The sequence below is a fragment of the Syngnathus floridae genome, chromosome 10 (genome assembly GCF_059516105.1).
Source record: "Syngnathus floridae isolate MCC-2025c chromosome 10, RoL_Sflo_1.0, whole genome shotgun sequence".
Lineage (NCBI taxonomy): Eukaryota > Metazoa > Chordata > Actinopteri > Syngnathiformes > Syngnathidae > Syngnathus > Syngnathus floridae.
In genome coordinates, this window is record NC_142422.1 from 9373258 (window position 1) to 9392103 (window position 18846).

The window sequence follows — 18846 nt, forward strand, 5'->3', positions numbered from 1 at the left end:
TTCTTTCTGTTTTGTTTTGGCGGTTGGCAAATACTTTTAGTACATTACCCTGTTCTCAGTGAAGTGCACAAAGTGTTTGAGCGCACAGGTTGTAAATTGCAAAAACTGCAGAATTTGGACAGTACCTGTTAGGAAGTAAAGTAGTAGGAAAGTAAAAACTTGGGCTTTCAGTTGACGGCAGCTTTTTATATTAATATAATTATATTTTAATTCAGAGATTGATGACTAAAAAGATCATTTCTAAAAACACACAAAGACTGAGAACCATGTAGTGCTCCATTGTGAAGATACAGTGTTAAACTGTTTTGTCAAACATTTGGGCATCTATTCTTACTAAGAAAATTAAACAGTGTGAAGCATCAATAAACATTTCATGGGGACAAGCGGTACAGATGATGGATGGATTGGGTTCTTTTTGCTTTGATTTAAAAACCCATCATTATGCATGCTTTGAATTCAAGACATGGGTCATCTTAGAGTTTTTGTCAAGTATGTACTTAAATTTACAGGGAAAAAATAGAAATTACTTTTGGGTTTTAATTTTGTTGCTTAATAGAAACTAGTTTTGATCGACAAGTTTACAAACGGTCCAGGTGTGGCAGTGGTGTCATATTTCAGTGCATTACTAACACAAACAGGTAGATTTTATGTTATTCTATAGTTATATTCATTGTCGCTTTAACTCTTTGCCCCCACAGTTTATTGTCAGGAGGAGGCAAACATCCATTTAATCAAAAGTCAATTTGCAAATGTAATCCGTGTAGAACAGTGTCTATGAAAATTGTAACAAACTGAAGTTTCTATATGGATAAATAGTTACTTTAATGATCCACGGGGGGGGGATTCTGTTGCCAGCAGTAAAACACATAAACAGACAATATAAACATCGGACACGACAAAAACAATAAGAAAAGAGAGAAAGAGAATAGATCTGATTAAATAGATAGGTTAATATTTTACGCGAACAAAAAAAAGTAAGGTTTTCCAAACGAACTGATATTTTAGAATTTATATGACTGATAATAAAATACGGCTTCTTTTTGTGCTAGGAGCGCCAGAGGAAAAAGCTAGCTGAACAGCTGCTAGCTACTCACCATACTGGGTCGGGACGAGGTCGGGCTGGAAGGTAAAGTGTGCTGCATGTCTACGCTGTGTTTTGGGATTGGAGTCACAGTTCGGTGACAGTTTCAGCAATGCAGGTCCAAATGGGCTTTGCGGTACCGTCGATACACTGGAGACAGAAAGTTTCGAGTATACACCTCGAAGGAAAAGTCGTGCTGCAGCCGCCATTATTGTTGTGACCCGTCAATACGGAACTAAACTACGAAGATCGTCTATTACAACTAACCACCTCTATAAATAAGAGCGCCTTAGCTGATAAAATAAGTGATCTGTAACATTTTGTTTTTGTTTATAAAGTCTTACTTTTCTACCAATAAAAAAATCATGCATTGATGTCAGTGGTTTCTATAGTATCACTGTTGCAAAAGTGGACCCTCTTTATTTTTTACGCATGGGCATTTCAGAAACATACTGTGGTTTGATTGGTTAGAAGAGGGGGCGTGTACGCAAATCATTTATATCATTTGACCACGGATGTAGGATATGAATAGACTATAATGTTGCATTTGGGGAGTGTGGGAAAGCACATTTCAATCGGAAAGCACATTGAGTCTGAGTTGCGAATCAAAGCCGGGAAAAATGTACCTGTAACTTTCTTTTGTGTAACGGTGAACCTTTCTGTAGTTTTGCACGGCACTATTTGAAATTATTTGAACACATGATGAGGAAGATACTGTAAATTTATTTAAACAGACAATGAAATGAAGATGAAATGATGGACATTTTTATCTCTAAAAGTGTTCTGTTCAATATTTTGCAGAATTAGCATTTAAGAATAAGACAAACAAAAAAGCATACCTCTTTACATTAATTCTGTTCAATATCTTGCAGAATTTGCATTTTCATTGTATCTAAGTAAAAAACAAAACAAAACAAAAACCAGAATAAACACAAACAAACCTATTTACATTTATTTTTCTACATAGCTAATTGACTTTGCACACTCTGCCACATCCAGCTTCCTGCCACTGTTGCACATTTTGGCCAGATTCTGTTGAGAGACAAACACAGTGTGAGATGATGAAATGGCTGAAGAAAAAGAGCAGTCAATTTATTAAGTAAATCTTACATTAGCAGCTCTGATGATGCTATTGGGAGACTGGAGGGCTGCGAGGTCAGTTAGTATTTTCTTGAGATCACTGTTGCATGGACGTTCTGAAAGAGTTGAAAATGTGTCACATGGTTCTCAACAAAATGAGCCTTTGAATCTAATTCTGACTTACACTACATTCCAAATTATAGGGGATACATTAACACCCAAAGTTCACTGATAGTGTAAATCTCAGAGATAAATATAATGAAAATAACATGGTCTTTCTGTTTTTAATATTTATTCGTCAAAATTTTACTATAATTGATCAAACATCATCGGCCTTTTTTTACTGTGCTATGCACACTTTTTTGCACGTCCTTTTATGCAGGACCTGACACATTCGTGCTGGCATCGCCGCTTTAGAACCTTTTGTGGTCAGCCGTGAGACACGTCACAGAGGAGATGAAATAGCGAGATGAGGGGGCATAAAATTTGGACATGACAACAAACGTGGATGGGAATCTTGTGCTGGCACGGCCGCTTTAGAGCCTCATTTTCATGGCATAGAAAACCCCCACGACAACCCGGTGGGATATATTCTAGCCACCAGAGACTTCTGGTGAATGTAGTTTCGCAAACGTATTTATGTATTGTTGGCTAAAAAATATGCTAGACAAAGTGGCAAACATTTTTCCAGGTTCTTCCAGAAATGTTATTTGACATATGCTTCTAATAAGGCTGAATACTCAGAACTTCATAACACAGAGTTTTGTGACCAGTAAAGCAAAGCAGCCAGAAAACAGTATGCACATATTTTTATGGCTAAATTTAAATCTGGTGTGCTTTGCAGTCCAGAAATGTTGGTAAATTCTACAGCTTAATCATGTAGAGTACTACTGTATGCATTAGTGTGTTGAATGTCAATACCTGTTTCCGGAGAACCTTGTGGTTTAAGTTGCAGGTATGGATGCTCCAGCAGTTCCACGATGGATATTCGCTCTCTAGGATTTCGTACCAAGCACCTCTGTCCAACAAAAGACCATATTAGCTGTTACAAATTTATCAGCTTCATGACACAGCACAGAAGAGGTTAGCCGATATATATATATATGCATTTCTTTAGTTCAATTTTTGGAACCATAAACTTACTTCATAAACTTTCAATTATGAACTATGCACTGAAAATTTATTTTAAAATTTGTGAACTGAACATTGAACTAGTTTGTGTAGAAAATGAACTTGCCCAACACTGTTAACAGTTTTTTTTTTTAAACATGTTCAATAAATGCTGATCCAAACATGTTCAATAAATGCTTTTCTAATTTCAAATACATTGTTGTGTAAATAATTGTGATTTCAATATTGAAAAGAATAATCATGATTATGATTATTACCCATAATCGAGCAGCCTTAGTGTCTTTTGTAAAATTGAGAATATGAACGCAAAATGTAAATATTGAAATGCGGAGCGATGCTTGCAGCATACAATAATTACCAATACAAGTGTGTATAGTTTCAGGCCACTTACTTTCAAAACATCCAATAAATCCTTCTCTGAGATGTCAGCAAATTCAATGTCGTGTTTGGGATCAATGATGGCATGCAGCTTGGCGATTTGATTGGTGATACTTTGGAATGGAGTCTTTTTGTAGGTCATGCAATACAGGATACATCCAAGGGACCACACATCGCCTTTTGGACTAATCTGAGAGACAAAACAAACACCCAAAAGGTTACCAGACACACTTCTGCAATCAGAAAGGTATTTATTATGTAGAATAAACAAAGAAAAAGTACTTTTGAGCGTGCTTTTCCATGCTGGGATGAAGTATCTTTAATTGCCTCAGGGGGCATATAGTTCAGGGTTCCAACCTGTGATTGAAAGACAACTATTACACAATAACTAATTGCATTTACTCTGACCATGTTTTATTTCACTTGTACATCGAACATTCATTGACTTTTAACTACTCTATAAAACCAGCTCTTACTTGGGTGTCCTTCATAATGCTTGTTACATCAGGCTGCATGCGATTTGCAATGCCAAAGTCAATGAGCTTTAGTGACGCATTGACAATGACAAAATTTGCTGGCTTTAAGTCACTGTGAATGATGCCTGCATTCAAGAGAAAAAGTATGCATAAGATTGGTTTGAAATGAATACATGTTGGCAAGTCTAATGAGGGACAATAAGAGGAAAAAAAATATGCACCATGTTTGTGAATAGTATGGACAGCTTCTAGCATGTTCTTCCAGTAGAACTTCCTCTCAAGTGGATTGACAGTCGTTCGATTACGCAGCCAAGTGTTTAGATCCAAGTTGCCACACTCCATCAGCATATAAATGTAGTCGTTTGTTATTTCACTGCAAAAACAGGACCGTGAGAACATTAAAAAATGTTACACAGTGCATTTCCATGTATTTCCCTCAAATATGAAGTACAAGTCAAAATTTGTGAGATCGTAAAACCAGACCTGCTAAAGTGATGAAAAGAATAATTCATTGTTGTATACAATGGAATTCTTTCCAAGCAGTCTGTGTACTTACTAGTCGTAGAGCTTTATGATTTGATCGCTGTATTGTTGCAAGTGATTCAGATGTTCAATCTCATTTTTGTAACTTTCCACTGTCTGAGCATCTGCTTCCTCAAGGTTTACGTATTTCACCGCAAACAACTGTTTTTTATGATCCAGGACCTGGTACACCTAAAAAAAATATCTTTAAGTCAAGACTTTGCTAATACGGATGAATACTAATGACTATGTATTATTATTATTATTATTATTATAAGTGAGTTATATGCACAACACAGTTTCATCATATCTTTCCTTTTGTTATCATTTACCTTGCTGGATCCACCACGTCCAATCATTTTAAGAATGAAGAACTGCTTGCCTTTAATGGTAATGGAGTCATTTGACAGTGATGTGAGGGAAGCCTGTTGGTATGAGAAAATACGTGTGTCAGTTTTGTGTTATATTTATACTAAGTCATACCAAATTTGATTGACTTTTATTTTAAATGATTTATTTTTCAGTGACATAGTAAGTTTTGAATTGTGTTATTTAATTGAAATACCGGTAACACATATCCAGACAGAATGTGATACAAAGTGGAAATGGAAGTAAGTGGAGATTGTTAGATGTTTCCCTCCTCCGGTACACTTTCGTACTTCAAATGATCAGAATTGTGATCAGGGTTTTACTATACAGTTGTTGCACAAGTTAAAAGGGTGTACCTGTGGAATGTGAAATCCAGTTGAGTGATTCAAAGGTGTGCAAGGCTGCTGAACAGGTTCAACTCTGTGTGCGGCATCTCTGGATGAACACATCACTGGAGGGTCTCTCTTTACAATAGGAGTAATAAAGCTGAAAATAGAAGTTAGTTGTAACAGTTGTTAATTAAAAAAAATAGAAAAGAAAAATCACACAACAATAATGCTTCACAATTGTCATCTAAATCTAAAGAGTTTTTGTGTTCAATGCACAGACAAATAAATGAATGATATTCAACTGTCGTTTTTATTACCTATTTGCACATGTGTTTCTGTAGTTATTTGGAGTCCGTAGATTTAATGTCGATGGAAGCTGAAGAGATGGAGTCGGGATGGATTTCACAACATGAGGAATCTGTTTGGAATCAGGTGGTGTTACACGTTTGGAATCAGGTGGTGTTACACGTTTCATCTGAAAAGAAGATGAAGAAGCATGCAAAAAGGAGTTCAATTTGACAGGAAGTTGAATTAGAAAATAGGTTGCAAATTAGGAATGGCTGTTCTGGCTTGAAAACATCACAGATCATGAAAACGGTCTTCAACTGACCAGCCTGACACTAGTTAGGTGACCTTGAGACTGCAATTGCAGCATTACGCCAAACGTATTAGGCAATTTCATGGATTTTAAGAAAAAAATATTGTTTCTTTTGTGACTAAAGTTAGCAGGGTTGACATTCCAATTGCACCTAAACCTCAATTTTACACACTTTGATTCCGCGCGGTTTTGTCATGGACGCCAATTTTTTCATCGTAAATACATTTTTCAAGTAGTATTTTAAATGAATAATTTAAGGGCCATACACATTTTTTATTTGATGAATTTATGTGACCAATTTAAAGGCCTTTGATAATAAGAAGTCCTCTACACAGTCACACACAGTCTGGTGACCAAAACATTTTACAGAAAATGTATAAAGATGTCAAACCTCTGCAATTACATCCTTCTGAGTTGTCATCTTCCATTCCCCAACTGATACACCCTCCTTGCTGGCCGGTTTGGGATCTTCCACGGTTTGGTTTCCAGCAACCTTATCAGGGAGCTGGGATTCTTGGATTCAACAATGTTGGCAAGTTAATTTAAAAAAAAGAATGGAAAAAAATATATACTAGGAATGGGCTGATTACTGGTTTGACATTTACTAGGGTTTTAATTTTAAAGTCAAGATTTGCGTAACTGCTAAAACAAGCTGTCACCAGTAATGAGTTCTCCTTTTAAGCAGTTAGGCTTTGAATTAGGCTATGAGAGCTCATGGCCCTCTGCATGTCATTGCTGTCCAGACCTTCCAATAACTGGCTTCAAGAATACCTAGAGAGAGTTGCTCTTTCCCTGTGGAAACAAGTTGTTTCTCTCCAGCTTTCAGCTTCTGCAACGCCACCTCCAGCAGCTCTGCTGGCTTGGCATCCAATGACTGAGCTTTGAGCAGTATTGAAATCGCCTTGTTCACATTACCTGAATAAAGAGGACAAAAAGAGTGTTCTGAAATTGATTTACAATCAACAAACAAACTGTCACGCTTTCACAGCTTGTTTTAATCAGCAGGCAAAAATAAAAAATGTTCCATTACTATACCTTGAGAAGCCACAAACTGAGCATAAGCTACATGCACAAATGCAAATGATTTGCACTGGGATCTTGCAACTATGAAATGGTCTTCAGCTTCATCAACGTCATCAATGCTTTAAAAGAAAAACAAAACATTTAAATGTGAAACGTTTCAAAAACAGACCGTTGGAATGGGAAACATTTTCCCCCATGTCACTTCAGGAGCTCCCACACTGCTTCACTGTTAAACATGAAATAAATATCTTTTTATAAAACAGTCAATTGTATGTGTTTGAACACATACAATATAATAATACCCTTTCGTAAGCAGGGTTCCCATTAAGTCATGGCTACTAATATATCCACATTAGGTGAAATTAAACAGGCCCAGATTCCATTATGAGCATATCAAAGTGTGAGTAAATCGAAATGATTCAGATCATTATTGAAGGTTAGGAAACACACTACAGGGTAACGCAGTAAAAGTACGTGAACACTTACCCCTTAAGTTCTGCATATTTGATCAGTACTCTTGCATAGCAAGAGTTCTTATTGTATCGTCTTATGGGCAGACGGATGAAAATTTTAGAATAGCAATCCTTGAGTTTATTAAGCAGGTTGATGTCTGTATGAGGGTTGCCTCCTTTTTCAAGGTTAACCAGGTAAGTCCAACATGACTCAAGGGAATTTGACAGAAGGACTTGCTCAAAATCGGAAGTTACATCTGCAAAGACAAAGCTAAAAGTCAGACAAAAGTCACCCCCTCCCATCAAAAGAAACACATTTTGGTCAATCCAGTATTATGCAGGCATGTATCAACATCATTTATTATTACCATCTAATTTGAGGGTATTCTTTGAATCATCCGCATCAAGATGAGTAATCATGGGCTCCACGGAGTCCTGGACTTCAAAAGGGCCATTTACCGGGGTAGTAGATGGTGTCTGCAATAATGGACATGTTTTTTTCTTTTTTAACCCCTGCTACAACATCACTCCTGAACTGAGCACTAAAAACTGTGATCAGGAATACTAAAACAAAATGCAAACCGGAAAGCTGTCCAAGTGGTGATCTTCAGGGGCTTTCCTTGCCGAGAATAACCCAAGCTTTGTGCTCTCATGAGAACCAGACGTTTGCCTGAAACACAAAGACACCATTTACACAGAACACATTTGTTGTTGTGCATATCTCATTTTGCTTTTTTTAGACCGTACTTTTTTTAATTATAAAAAAGATGCAGGTAATTTGTAACTAGTAATTTTGTTGAATATATACCTGGATAAATTCTTTATAATTAATCCATCAGTGCTATTTGATGGGCTCTCATTGACATAATCACCAACGCCATCACAATCCTTTTCTGGGATGGAGGAAGGAACATTGGGAACTCTGCCTGGCTAATATATAAAGGGGGAAAAAAACAGACTTCAACACCAACAAATATACTTCTAATAAATAGCAATTAAGACGAACACAGAGGAATCGAATTCTCACCAGACTCTTGCATTGAGATGCAGACATCCGGTTCTGCAGCTGGTCTGATGATACACTGAGTATTTTACTTCTGTGATTAAGAGAACAAAAAAGTGACATGTTTTTCCAAATGGAAAGAAGCAGGCTCAAAGTTGGAAGTAGTCGTTCACCTTACCCTAAATTGATACTGCCTGACAGATGCAATTCACCCGTCCCATCCGATATCCTGCTTACTTTCTGGAACTCTGAAACTTTTTTAACATCATGAGCAGTACTGTTTAACAAATCTGTAAAAAAATACAATGACAATTAATAAACTTTGTATCATGTTTTAATGACTGATATGTTCGATCAGAATTCCAAGAGGACACTTCTAAATGAAACTAATAGAGTAACCTCTCACCCTAACCTGGACAAATACACGTGTATATTTTCAATGTTAATGCAGTGTATAAAGTGCCTAAAGACACGATGAACTATAATTTAAGGCTGTGCACAGTAGGTGATAGGACAACAAAGTACGTAAATGTGTGAGCACGCATGACAAAGACTAACCTCAATTAATTGTACATTTTCATCTTTAAATAATAATGCATACCCACAAAATGGACAGACTACAATCAACTATCAGTGTCAACCATGCACAGTACAATTTGTTCAAACACAACAAATAAATAAATAAATAAATTATAAATAAATTTGGATGGGTAACTCAAGAAACTAATTGGTAAGATGAAAGAAAAGATTCTTACATGGGTAATTTTCCTTGTCATCCGGAGGGAAACTGTGATGTTTTTCTCCTTGCAAACGTAGCAAGGCAGTCTCCAGTAGTTCTTTTGGGTCGGCACCCAGTTCAATTGCGTTTTGCAATATATACACACATTTCTTTATGTTGCCTGATGACAAAAAAAAAGATGTCAGATACTATGTGATAATTTACACTATTACGAAAATGTTTGTACCTTGAGAATGCACAAACTTTGCATGTGCGATGTGAACAAATGCAAAGTTCTGACAATGAGACCTTGCCAAATTGAAGTTGGCCTCAGCCTCGTTGACATCTTGAATTCTACGAAATGAAAAACATTATCATCAGATGAAAATAGCATTGTGTGGCAGAAGCATGTCTTATGGGTGAAAGGCCTGGTCCTAAACTCTGCCACAAATACATACAGAAATCAAAGGATCGGAATAGGTAAATCACACCTTTTAGAAATACAGTATCACAGTAGTAGTATTAAAAAGAAGGGAAAACACTTGTACATGATTTGTAACAAGGTCACTTACGCTTTCAACTCTGCAAATCTTACTAACATCCTGGCGTAACTCTCATTTTTGCAGTGTAGTCCAAGTGGCATATTTGAAAACACTCTTGAGTAAAAATTGATGAGTCGAGTGAGATGATACGAATTCGAGTGTGGGTCCCCTTTCTTCTCCAGGTTCATCAAGTATGACAGACAAGCTTCAGACGAATTTAAGCTGATGATCTGGTTGATATTATCAGTGTCATCTGAAAGTCATGGAAATCAAAGAGCTGATTAAACCTGTAGATGATAGGACAACACAGCATTAAAAGTACCTTCATTGAGATGTTTTTTAATCTTGTTGAGCTGTTGACAAACCATGGCAAGTTTCTGCATTCTCTCCGTACGCGCTTCTTCCATCTAAAGTGAGAGATAACGACATGTCTGTCCATAGAAAACACTGTACATGTATTTTTGTTTGTATTTAGCTGTTTTTTGTTTTTGTTTTGTAGCCAGGTTGGCTAATAAGAACCAGTTCACAATGAATGGATGCAGCAACAAAGGGGAAAAAAATAACTGCAGGGGAGATTTTAAGCAGTTAACGTGGCTGAGCATCGCAAAATGACTTAACGATTTTGTTCAGCGATTGATCACGCCAGGTTGCTACTATCGACGCGTCGCATGAGTTGTTATGCCTGAATAATTTGTCGCCTCTCAAAGTGCAAACATGCCAGTAGCGTTAATCCTTATTTCACCGAAGTCGAACGATATGTTTGCCCTACCACTGCCAACATGTCAGACAAGACACAAGTCACCCCACCCCTAACACCAGGCCTTGTCTTAAGATGCGCCAAACACACAATATTCCAAATATTGCACTACGTTACTTTATTCTATGGACGAATCGTATGATGGTTCTTTTTTTTATTACCCTTACATATATTTTGGGGACTCTTACCGTGAAGATGATAGTCACGTTAATCCTTTTTAACTGAGTTATTAGGTCGAGCGATGTTTTTCGTCCTAAACTCAACTGAAAGTTTTTAAATACTGCACTTCCGTTTGACTCGCGTGTTGATTGGCTACTTTGGGCTGACGCTATTGAGCTAATATGACGTCAGTCGATAATGGCGAACCCATAATGCCAAAATACATAAAAGGCAAAACACAATTTACCGTTTATAAACATACATCTGTTATTCGAAATAACTTAACGTAACAAAACGTAATTTTTGATAACTGCATGAAGGTATGCCGTTGTGTTCCTACCTTAAGTTATTTGGTGAAATGTAAGAAAGATACAATATTCTATTATTTCTATAAATTTAGGAAATGATTAGGAAGAAAAGCCGGAGGCAAAAATGTATCGTGAACAACAAACTATTTACCGACCTCCCACGAATGCAGCATTACATCGCTGATAATACTCATCATCATCATCATAATAATAATAATAATAATAATAATAATAATAATAATAATAATAATAATAATAATAATAATAACAATAATAATAATAATACTAATAATAATAACAGAGGTTGCGACGTACTTAATTCATCAAAATATGCTGTAATTATTACAGCATATTTATTACAGTGTAATAAATCCTCAATGCCAGAATCTGTTTAATTTAAAAAAATTAATGAGTAATTTTGATTAGTGACGCAAAAATATATCTTTTTTTCGCGAACTCCGGCACTTAATGAATGGATGAATGAAGGCAGCTTGCGAGTCGTCTCTTATTTCCTTGTTCCTGCTCCTCCCAACTGAGCTCCAAGATGGCAGCTGCGCAAGAGAGATGAGCCACGACATTAGAGTTCTGTCATGAAACAGCAGCGGAGTATGTATTTCTTTCATGGTTGTGACCTCGCCGTCATTTAATATCTAGCAAATTTAGTCACATTCCACGAGGCCACTGAGGGATTTGGAAATAAAATGCTTTTCTATTGGCTAAGCTAGCATGCAGCATAAATGAACTTGTGTCGTCAGCAACACAAAAGGAAATATCAGCTTTGCATATGGTAATTTACGCTTGTGGCTGAATTATTGAAACCATCGATAATAAAGAAAATGCTTGCTGGAGAGCCTTGAAATGCACAAACGTTACATTCTATGTTCTCTTTACTACATTCGGTGCTTTGCCTGATATTGACATTGTTTAATATTACAATATAGTTGTTGATAGTTGACAGCAAATCCACAAGAATGATAAAAATGATTATTTTTTCACCAGCTCAATTTCGTCATGGCCATCACTCAATTCCGTCTGTTTAAGATCTGCACATGCCTGGCCAGTTTGCTGTCTTTCTTTAAGAGATTGATATGCAGGTAAGTGTTTACAAAAACTTTCAAACAAGCTATTTGGACAACTGTATCAGTATTATTCTAATATGATAGCTGTAGTGGTTGGGCATAAGTAATTGAACGATTTTCCCCTAACATTCCATCCATCCATTTTTTGCACCAGGGATGGGCATCTTAAATGCTGGCAGAGGGCACAGTTTTTCATCACTGCTATTGCGAGGCCACATAGTACTTCCTAACCAAATGTATGACAAAATACTATTTCTAATATTAACTAAATTTGTGCAAACATGCAACATTTATGTTTTGACAATGCATTTTTCAATACATGTATGAAAGATCCACCAACGTAAACCAAGAAGAAAGGGTTACAAGCAAACAAAATTACTTCATTATTTATTTTGTTCTGTTAAAAGGGATCGCATAAAGATTATTAGGCCTCCTCATGTACTGTACTATAGAACAGAATGAGTGAAACTAAGACATGTCTGCCAACTAGTGATGGTTGGGACTACAGTCCCTTGTTATACAATACCATACAACTATATTTATATCGTGCATTTTACAACAGTTGCAGCTGTAACAATAAATAGTATTTATTTTTGTTTTTTCCTGTATATTCAAGGACCACCCTCCAATTTCTGTATGTTAACCCTAACCCTAACCCTAATTTTTTTTTTTTGGGGGGGGGGGGAGTTGCACATTGTTGTTTATCTGTTTAACTACTTCCCTTTATTTTTGTTATTGTTTGCCAACAAACTAGGAGTGGAAGGGGCCGAAAGCTCAGTGGGGATCAAATAACTCTCCCGACCACAGTGGATTTCTCATCATCCATACCAAAACAGGTTAGTAGTAAACTCTGTGAAATTAATCATCTACTATAGCCTGGTAAGAAGGAAAAAAACAACAACAACACAAGGACAGACTGTAAGGTTTGTTATCACACTGTATTTCCCATTTGTGTTTGAAAATTCTTAAAGTTTCCCTATCCCACTCAGGGGCAAACAATTGGGAGTGTGTTCAAAGGCAGCGAATGTTACGTTCTCGGCAGGTTTTGTTCAAGGTCGCAATCGTTCACCAGTATTTCTCTTGCGACAAGAATAGTAACAAAAACTGTTAGCGAACGTCTGTCAAATGTTTTGCGAACATTTCCGAACTCTGTGAATATTAACACATAATTTTCCTCTCTGCACACAGCCAGATGTTGAAGAATGGAGTTCTTGGGATGAAGATGCTCCAACAAGTATTAAGATTGAAGGTGGTAATGGAAACGTTACCCCTCAACCCACTGAGAATGAAGAGCCCGACTACTTTAAAGACATGGCACCAACCATCAGGAAAACACAGAAGGTAGGCTATATCTTTATCATAATTACATCACAAAGAAATCTTTATAATTTTATATAATTATGATTTGATAATGCTGCTATATGAACTTTATCAAACATTTTAATGCAGTACTTGTTATTCACAGCTTCATTAAAATGCCATTGTTAAATTTAGTTATTAGGTATCACATCAAATATGATGGACACGCTTCAGGAATTATGAGTTATGAAAGTGTTTCTTGTAAGTCGTACTATAAGACAAGGCACTGCCTTTATTTGCATATTTTTAGGTGTGTTGAGCTAAAGATAAACCATCAGAAGTTTCTGCATTCTGTACATATGCTGTTATTTAATAGATGGCAACATGTTGAGTTTAGTGAAGAAAAAAGTAAAAAAAAAGGGTAAGTGCGAATTATGAAGACCACCACGCAAGGCGCCACAAAGAGATGTATTTTCTATTTTTGCCATCAGCAGTGTATGGCGAATTCTGTTTAAAATTTCTATGTTACTATATACGTATGTATTGTAAATAAATCTGTCTAGTTGCAGATTCAAAAAAACATTTAATGCTTTATAATTTCTGTTTTACGGTATGGCTTGTTCCACTTTGCAGATAGTGTTAAAGAAAAGGGAGCCATTGAACTACCTGGTGCCTGATGGGTCAGCAGGTTTCTCCAGCAGACTGGCAGTCTCTCAGGATATGATGACTTTCTGTCCACCTTCAGTGAGTTATCCTTTATCATCTCTGAAGCTTCAGACATGCATTCTGTTTATACCCATGAAAGACATGAAAGTGAAGGTAACGTTGTTGTTGAGTAAATGTAGGGCTGCAACTAATGATTATTCTAATAAATGACTAATTTGTTGATATTTTCTTTCCAATTAATCAATGAGTTTGTTTAAAAAAAAAAAATCCATTCCTTCATTAAAAATAATTGACATTTCACACAGGCAGTGTGAAAAGGTGCACAATGGTTGTGCATGAACATAAGAGAGCTTAAAGTCAAATTCGGATTTAAAAAAGTAGGGGGAGTAAAACTTTAGCTCAAGCTAAATATGACAGACCGACACACAAAAACATACAATTGCATGCCATAAAGTAGGTGCTAGAAATTCTTTGGTTTTGTCATTCACCGTCAGTTTGCCATTACAGTATGTCTGTTTTAGTCTGAACAGTCGCAGCAAGATTTTCAGGCTTCCCTACAACCTCACCACCTCTTAGAAATTTTAGTAAAAGTATTCATATGATGTGTTCTGTTTTTAAATAGCACTTCATTTGATGCGTGACATGAAAAGAAAAGTTCGTAGTTTTAGTGGCAAGAGTCCACCTTTATTTTGTTACCAAACCGGGTCTGTGGGTGGTTGTGTTGTTTGAATGCGAAAACAGAACAGTGAGATGTCATTCTGTTGTATTTATGCTGTTGAATTCTCAGTGTCTTTTTTTCTACAGGCAGAGCTTGGCGAAATGGACACCTGGCAGGGGGACACCAATGCTTGGGAGGAGGAGTCTGACGCCACCTGGGAAGCAGAGGAGGTGCTCAGGTAAAGCATCTATAACTGTACATACAGCTGATGGGCGTGTATGTTCACTCTGACCAGTAGATAGCAGCATGTACCACTACTGTGTATTAATAAGGGGACAAAAATAGGTGACGTTTATTGCACTCAAACTCACATGAACATGTTTTCTGATCTATATATCTTGTAAACTGTAATCCTTGTAACAGACAACAGAAATTGGCTGATAGAGAAAAGCGGTCCATGGAGCAACAGAGGAAGAAGATGGAAAAAGAGGCTCAGAGGATGATGAAGAAAGACCAGAAGATGGCGGTTAAGCTTTCGTAACATTTGCCAGTGCTCAGTTTTGAGCCAGAGGATCTCAAGGGAAAGACACTGAATCAGTTGTGAGTTTGTTTAAAATCATCAAACCATCCAAAGTTCTGCAAAGTGCTGCACTACTACATTTTCAGTCATCTGTTCTTGTTTAGCCGCTTTTCTCGTCCATCTTTGAGTTGCAACAATTAATCCTTGGGCTTGCTCACAAACTGCATTTTCTACCATGTTTGTGAGTCATTTGCTCTTTAAGAATTTCAATATCCATCCCCTGTCTATTAGGTATATGTGCTAGTAAGCACAGGTCCTGGTCAAGGTGTGTAAATAAACTCAAATCTGTATTGTACAACTTTTTCATATATGGTGTACAATTTATTTTCTTTATCTTATTTTTAACCACACTGGTTAAAAAAGAGGTGTAATTATTTTTAAGAATTGCTGTTTATCTGTGACATTGGTCTGCTTAATTATTGTTTTTGTTTTTATGTTTCATTGCTTAAAAGGTTTAATTCCCTTGCAAAATCAGCAATTAAAGACAATAGCATACGCTGTCTTGTAATTTAAAGCTGTGGGTTCCTATGGTAACAACATAGCTATTAACATGAGCTTCAGACTGATGGAAAAATATGCAGTCACTAGTCAATATTACAAATACAAACCCCATGGACATTGTGTAAAGCATAAAAACGGATCACAATGATTTTCAAAATCAATTTCAACCTATATTCAAATGAGATATATTTGTTCAAATTGATAACGTTGATATCGCTCAGTTTGAGTTTTTGCTTGCAACATGTTCCAAGAAACCTGGGACATTTACTGTTGTGTTGCATCGCCTTTCCTTTTTAAATCACTCAATAGGCATTTGAGAAGTGAGTACACTAAGTTTTCAAACTTTGTAGGTGGAATTCTATCCCAGTTCAAAGGCCAGCATCCGTGATGATATGGAGGTGTGTTAGTGCAGATGGAATGTCAACAGAGACTGTTGAACAACTGAAGTTGGACTTCAAGCAAAAATGGGAAACAATTTCACCAACAAAGCTTCAACAATGAATGTCTTTACTTCCCAAATGCTTATTGTGTGTTGTTAATAGGAAAAGTGATGTTACTCTGTGGTAAACATGCCCATAGCTCAAGGTTTTTGCAATATGTTACAGGCATTAAATGTAAAATGAGCCAGTATTTGCCTCTCACCCACCCCACAAAAAAATAATTTGACCTAAAATTTCTTAACTATGTGACATATTCAATTGAATATAGGTTGGAAAGAATTTGTAAGTCTGTTTTTATTTCACTTTTACACAACAACCTAACCTCATTGGAATTGTGTTATATAGATGCCATTTATGAGGAATAGATCATTTTCAGTAGCTACATAACTTAGTAAAGCCCCCCATTTGTGATTAGACTTTCACTGGCAGCCTTTGTGAAGTGAAATTTACAATTCTGTGGTTTGCAATCCTGAAAGAGATTGGTGCGAAATCAAGGATCGCTTAAGCATACTGGCAATTGTTATTCAGCTTTAGTAATAAGACTATGACCAGGTTTGAATAAAGAAAGCAAGTCTTTACAGCAGCAGCCTTTGTGAATATACTACATTCTGAAGCAATAAGCGCTCCCTGTTTAAGTGGTTTGCATGGTGCTTTTGGTGTGTTCAATCAAAGAAATTGATTTATGGTATATATATTCTTTCTGATGTACATTACATTGTTTTGCTTTGACTATTAAAAACAGGACTGTTACTAAAGTCATCATCAAATATGCTCTTGCAGCATTTTGAATAAACGTGTAAGATTCAGGTGAATAATATGCTTTTTAAATAAATTGAGTTGTAACGGATGTTGTAATGACCAAACACAGTTCTGTAACAGAGTTTGCAAAGAAAGATGGTGCAAATGAATGACACAGTTTTGGTTTTAAAAAATTGAAATAATGTAAACTGAGCAAGAAAAAGAATTACATTTTTATTTTGTAGATGTGAAGTTTTCTGCTGGCTGTAAAAATACTGTCAATTAGCAGCAGTATAATAATTTAAAAAAGGTGGTATTTAAAGAAAATTCATTTTTGAAGTTGCTTTACAACTTTCCCATCAAGCAAACAATTTGGAATTTGAAGGTGGGAAAAATAAAAAAGAGTATTTTGTATGAATGAAGTGTTGAAAACTTTATTCGATAACTTTCAAAAACATTTAAAAGATTAAGCATTAATTTAGTATTTTCAATAACTCAGCCATGCACAGTACACATTAGCGACGGTGAGAAAAACTTTTTTTTTTAAACATGACTTTAAAATAAAAAATTGCCAGCCTGCTTTTATTAATTTGGCTCAGATCAGATAATTATTGTAAATGTGGGTACAGATTCAACAAATGACAGCACATTTTCAGAAGTGAATGGTAAGTATGAATATTTCCTGTTTGGCCTTGAAAATCATCTGATCATAATACAAGCCTACCATGGAGGGTGTTACAGCATCCTTTGACTGAGGCTGGATGCTTACTGAACTAAGATATTTTGATGATATAACATGGAGATAGCACAACATGGCAGAGTGCAATGACGTCACATTAGGATTACTTCCTGTTACTTCCTTTATCATATTTTTCTTGTGTGTGTTAGACTTGTCATTAATTACATCATGACTGAATACAAGTGTTGGTAGACAGAAATAGTAGCTGATGTGGCACTAACCTGGTTTGTTTGCAGATTTGCAGCTCCAGAGACAACCACTTAAGTGGATGTCAAGCTGTCCTGATTTTCCCCAGTTCTTCGCCCCAACTAGAAAAAGGGCATTGCAAGAACAACTCAGATCTTCCTTTTTTTCTTTCTCTTTTTGCAGTCTATGGCAAGGTTAATTAGAGGGTGATTAGGTTGATAACCTTAAACAAAGAAAACATTGAATTAGTTCAGGAATTGCATACATATACCAGGAAAATATGAAGCATAAGTAACTAAGTAAAAGAAAATGAGCAACTTAACTCAGCATTTAAACATAAGCATATGCAAAACATAAAGATCCACTTTGGGAATACTTCAAAGTTCAGATGAACACATCTTGTTGCTCAAACCAAACATTTCAAACAAACTAAGCATTAACCAAACTTAGAACTATAGCATCTAAGTCTATTTCCTACCAGTTGTGTTTGACCAGGAACTGAGGAGTCTCTTTGTTTTTTTTTCTTTGCATTCTCTGTTTAAGCATTTTTTTTCTTTCACTAACAGGCTTTTCCTTGTTTGTTCCCCCAGCTGAGCTCACATGCTGATCTGTAGACAATATGCCCCTGGCATCTGACAGGAAGTTTGTTGAATTGTGATGTGGTTTTTCTCTTCCCCCTGCAGGTCTGGAGGGGGACTCGTGTATATTTTGACTGAATGATCTCTGCCTCTGTTAGTTGACGTGACAGTGGATTTAATGCACTTCACCCTGTTGACGCTTAAAAGATGTGAAAAAAGAATACTGAGAAAACTTTATCCAAGCTGAACAGGCATGGGAATGCTGTTTGGGTAAAGTCCGGATAGCGCCCTTTTATATATTAATGTGAACGTCTTAAATAATTTAGGATTTTTGCCAACTTTTATGGGCCTCTTACATAAGAGTGATGTACAGTGGTGACTTGAGAGACTAGTTCAATTAATTGTTTCATAACCATGCCCATCATTCAAAAACACCCCAGTGGGCATCTGATGTCA

The 18846-nt window shown here is 36.3% G+C and overlaps 3 protein-coding genes and 1 long non-coding RNA gene across 7 annotated transcripts in view; 1 reads left to right on the forward strand and 3 right to left on the reverse strand.

The window, feature by feature from the left end:
* bckdhb (branched chain keto acid dehydrogenase E1 subunit beta) overlaps positions 1 to 1498 on the reverse strand; it is a 39851-nt gene extending 38353 nt beyond the window's left edge. For 2 of the 4 annotated variants that reach the window (XM_088386573.1, XM_088386572.1), the window contains exon 1: positions 1095 to 1498. In XM_088386573.1, coding sequence (XP_088242699.1) covers positions 1095 to 1290 — 196 coding nt within the window. In that variant the 5' untranslated portion in view covers positions 1291 to 1498. The remainder of the gene's footprint in view (positions 1 to 1094) is intronic. The other 2 variants (XM_088386571.1, XM_088386570.1) reach the window with 1 other exon arrangement.
* A 286-nt stretch (positions 1499 to 1784) lies between these two features.
* Positions 1785 to 10787, reverse strand: ttk (ttk protein kinase). Its single transcript, XM_088386569.1, has 25 exons — positions 10648 to 10787; positions 10025 to 10109; positions 9733 to 9955; positions 9408 to 9514; positions 9198 to 9341; positions 8621 to 8732; positions 8467 to 8536; positions 8248 to 8369; positions 8022 to 8109; positions 7808 to 7916; positions 7474 to 7696; positions 7000 to 7106; positions 6736 to 6879; positions 6356 to 6477; positions 5684 to 5841; positions 5394 to 5523; positions 5001 to 5093; positions 4703 to 4860; positions 4368 to 4519; positions 4147 to 4271; positions 3953 to 4027; positions 3684 to 3860; positions 3083 to 3179; positions 2192 to 2277; positions 1785 to 2113 (listed from the first exon to the last, which is right to left on the reverse strand). Exons 2-25 carry the CDS (start codon positions 10107 to 10109, stop codon positions 2033 to 2035), a joined length of 2988 nt encoding a protein of 995 aa, XP_088242695.1. The 5' UTR covers positions 10648 to 10787; the 3' UTR covers positions 1785 to 2032.
* Positions 10788 to 11387: 600 nt separating this feature from the next.
* On the forward strand, positions 11388 to 16996 carry ebag9 (estrogen receptor binding site associated antigen 9). Its single transcript, XM_088386575.1, has 7 exons — positions 11388 to 11532; positions 11926 to 12020; positions 12760 to 12841; positions 13194 to 13346; positions 13938 to 14048; positions 14775 to 14866; positions 15052 to 16996. Exons 2-7 carry the CDS (start codon positions 11938 to 11940, stop codon positions 15167 to 15169), a joined length of 639 nt encoding a protein of 212 aa, XP_088242701.1. The 5' UTR covers positions 11388 to 11532; positions 11926 to 11937; the 3' UTR covers positions 15170 to 16996.
* Positions 14633 to 18539, reverse strand: LOC148392291 (uncharacterized). Its single transcript, XR_015860718.1, has 3 exons — positions 18291 to 18539; positions 17848 to 18035; positions 14633 to 14842 (listed from the first exon to the last, which is right to left on the reverse strand). It is a non-coding gene; the product is annotated as an uncharacterized LOC148392291 (long non-coding RNA).
* Between the last annotated feature and the right edge of the window lie 307 nt (positions 18540 to 18846).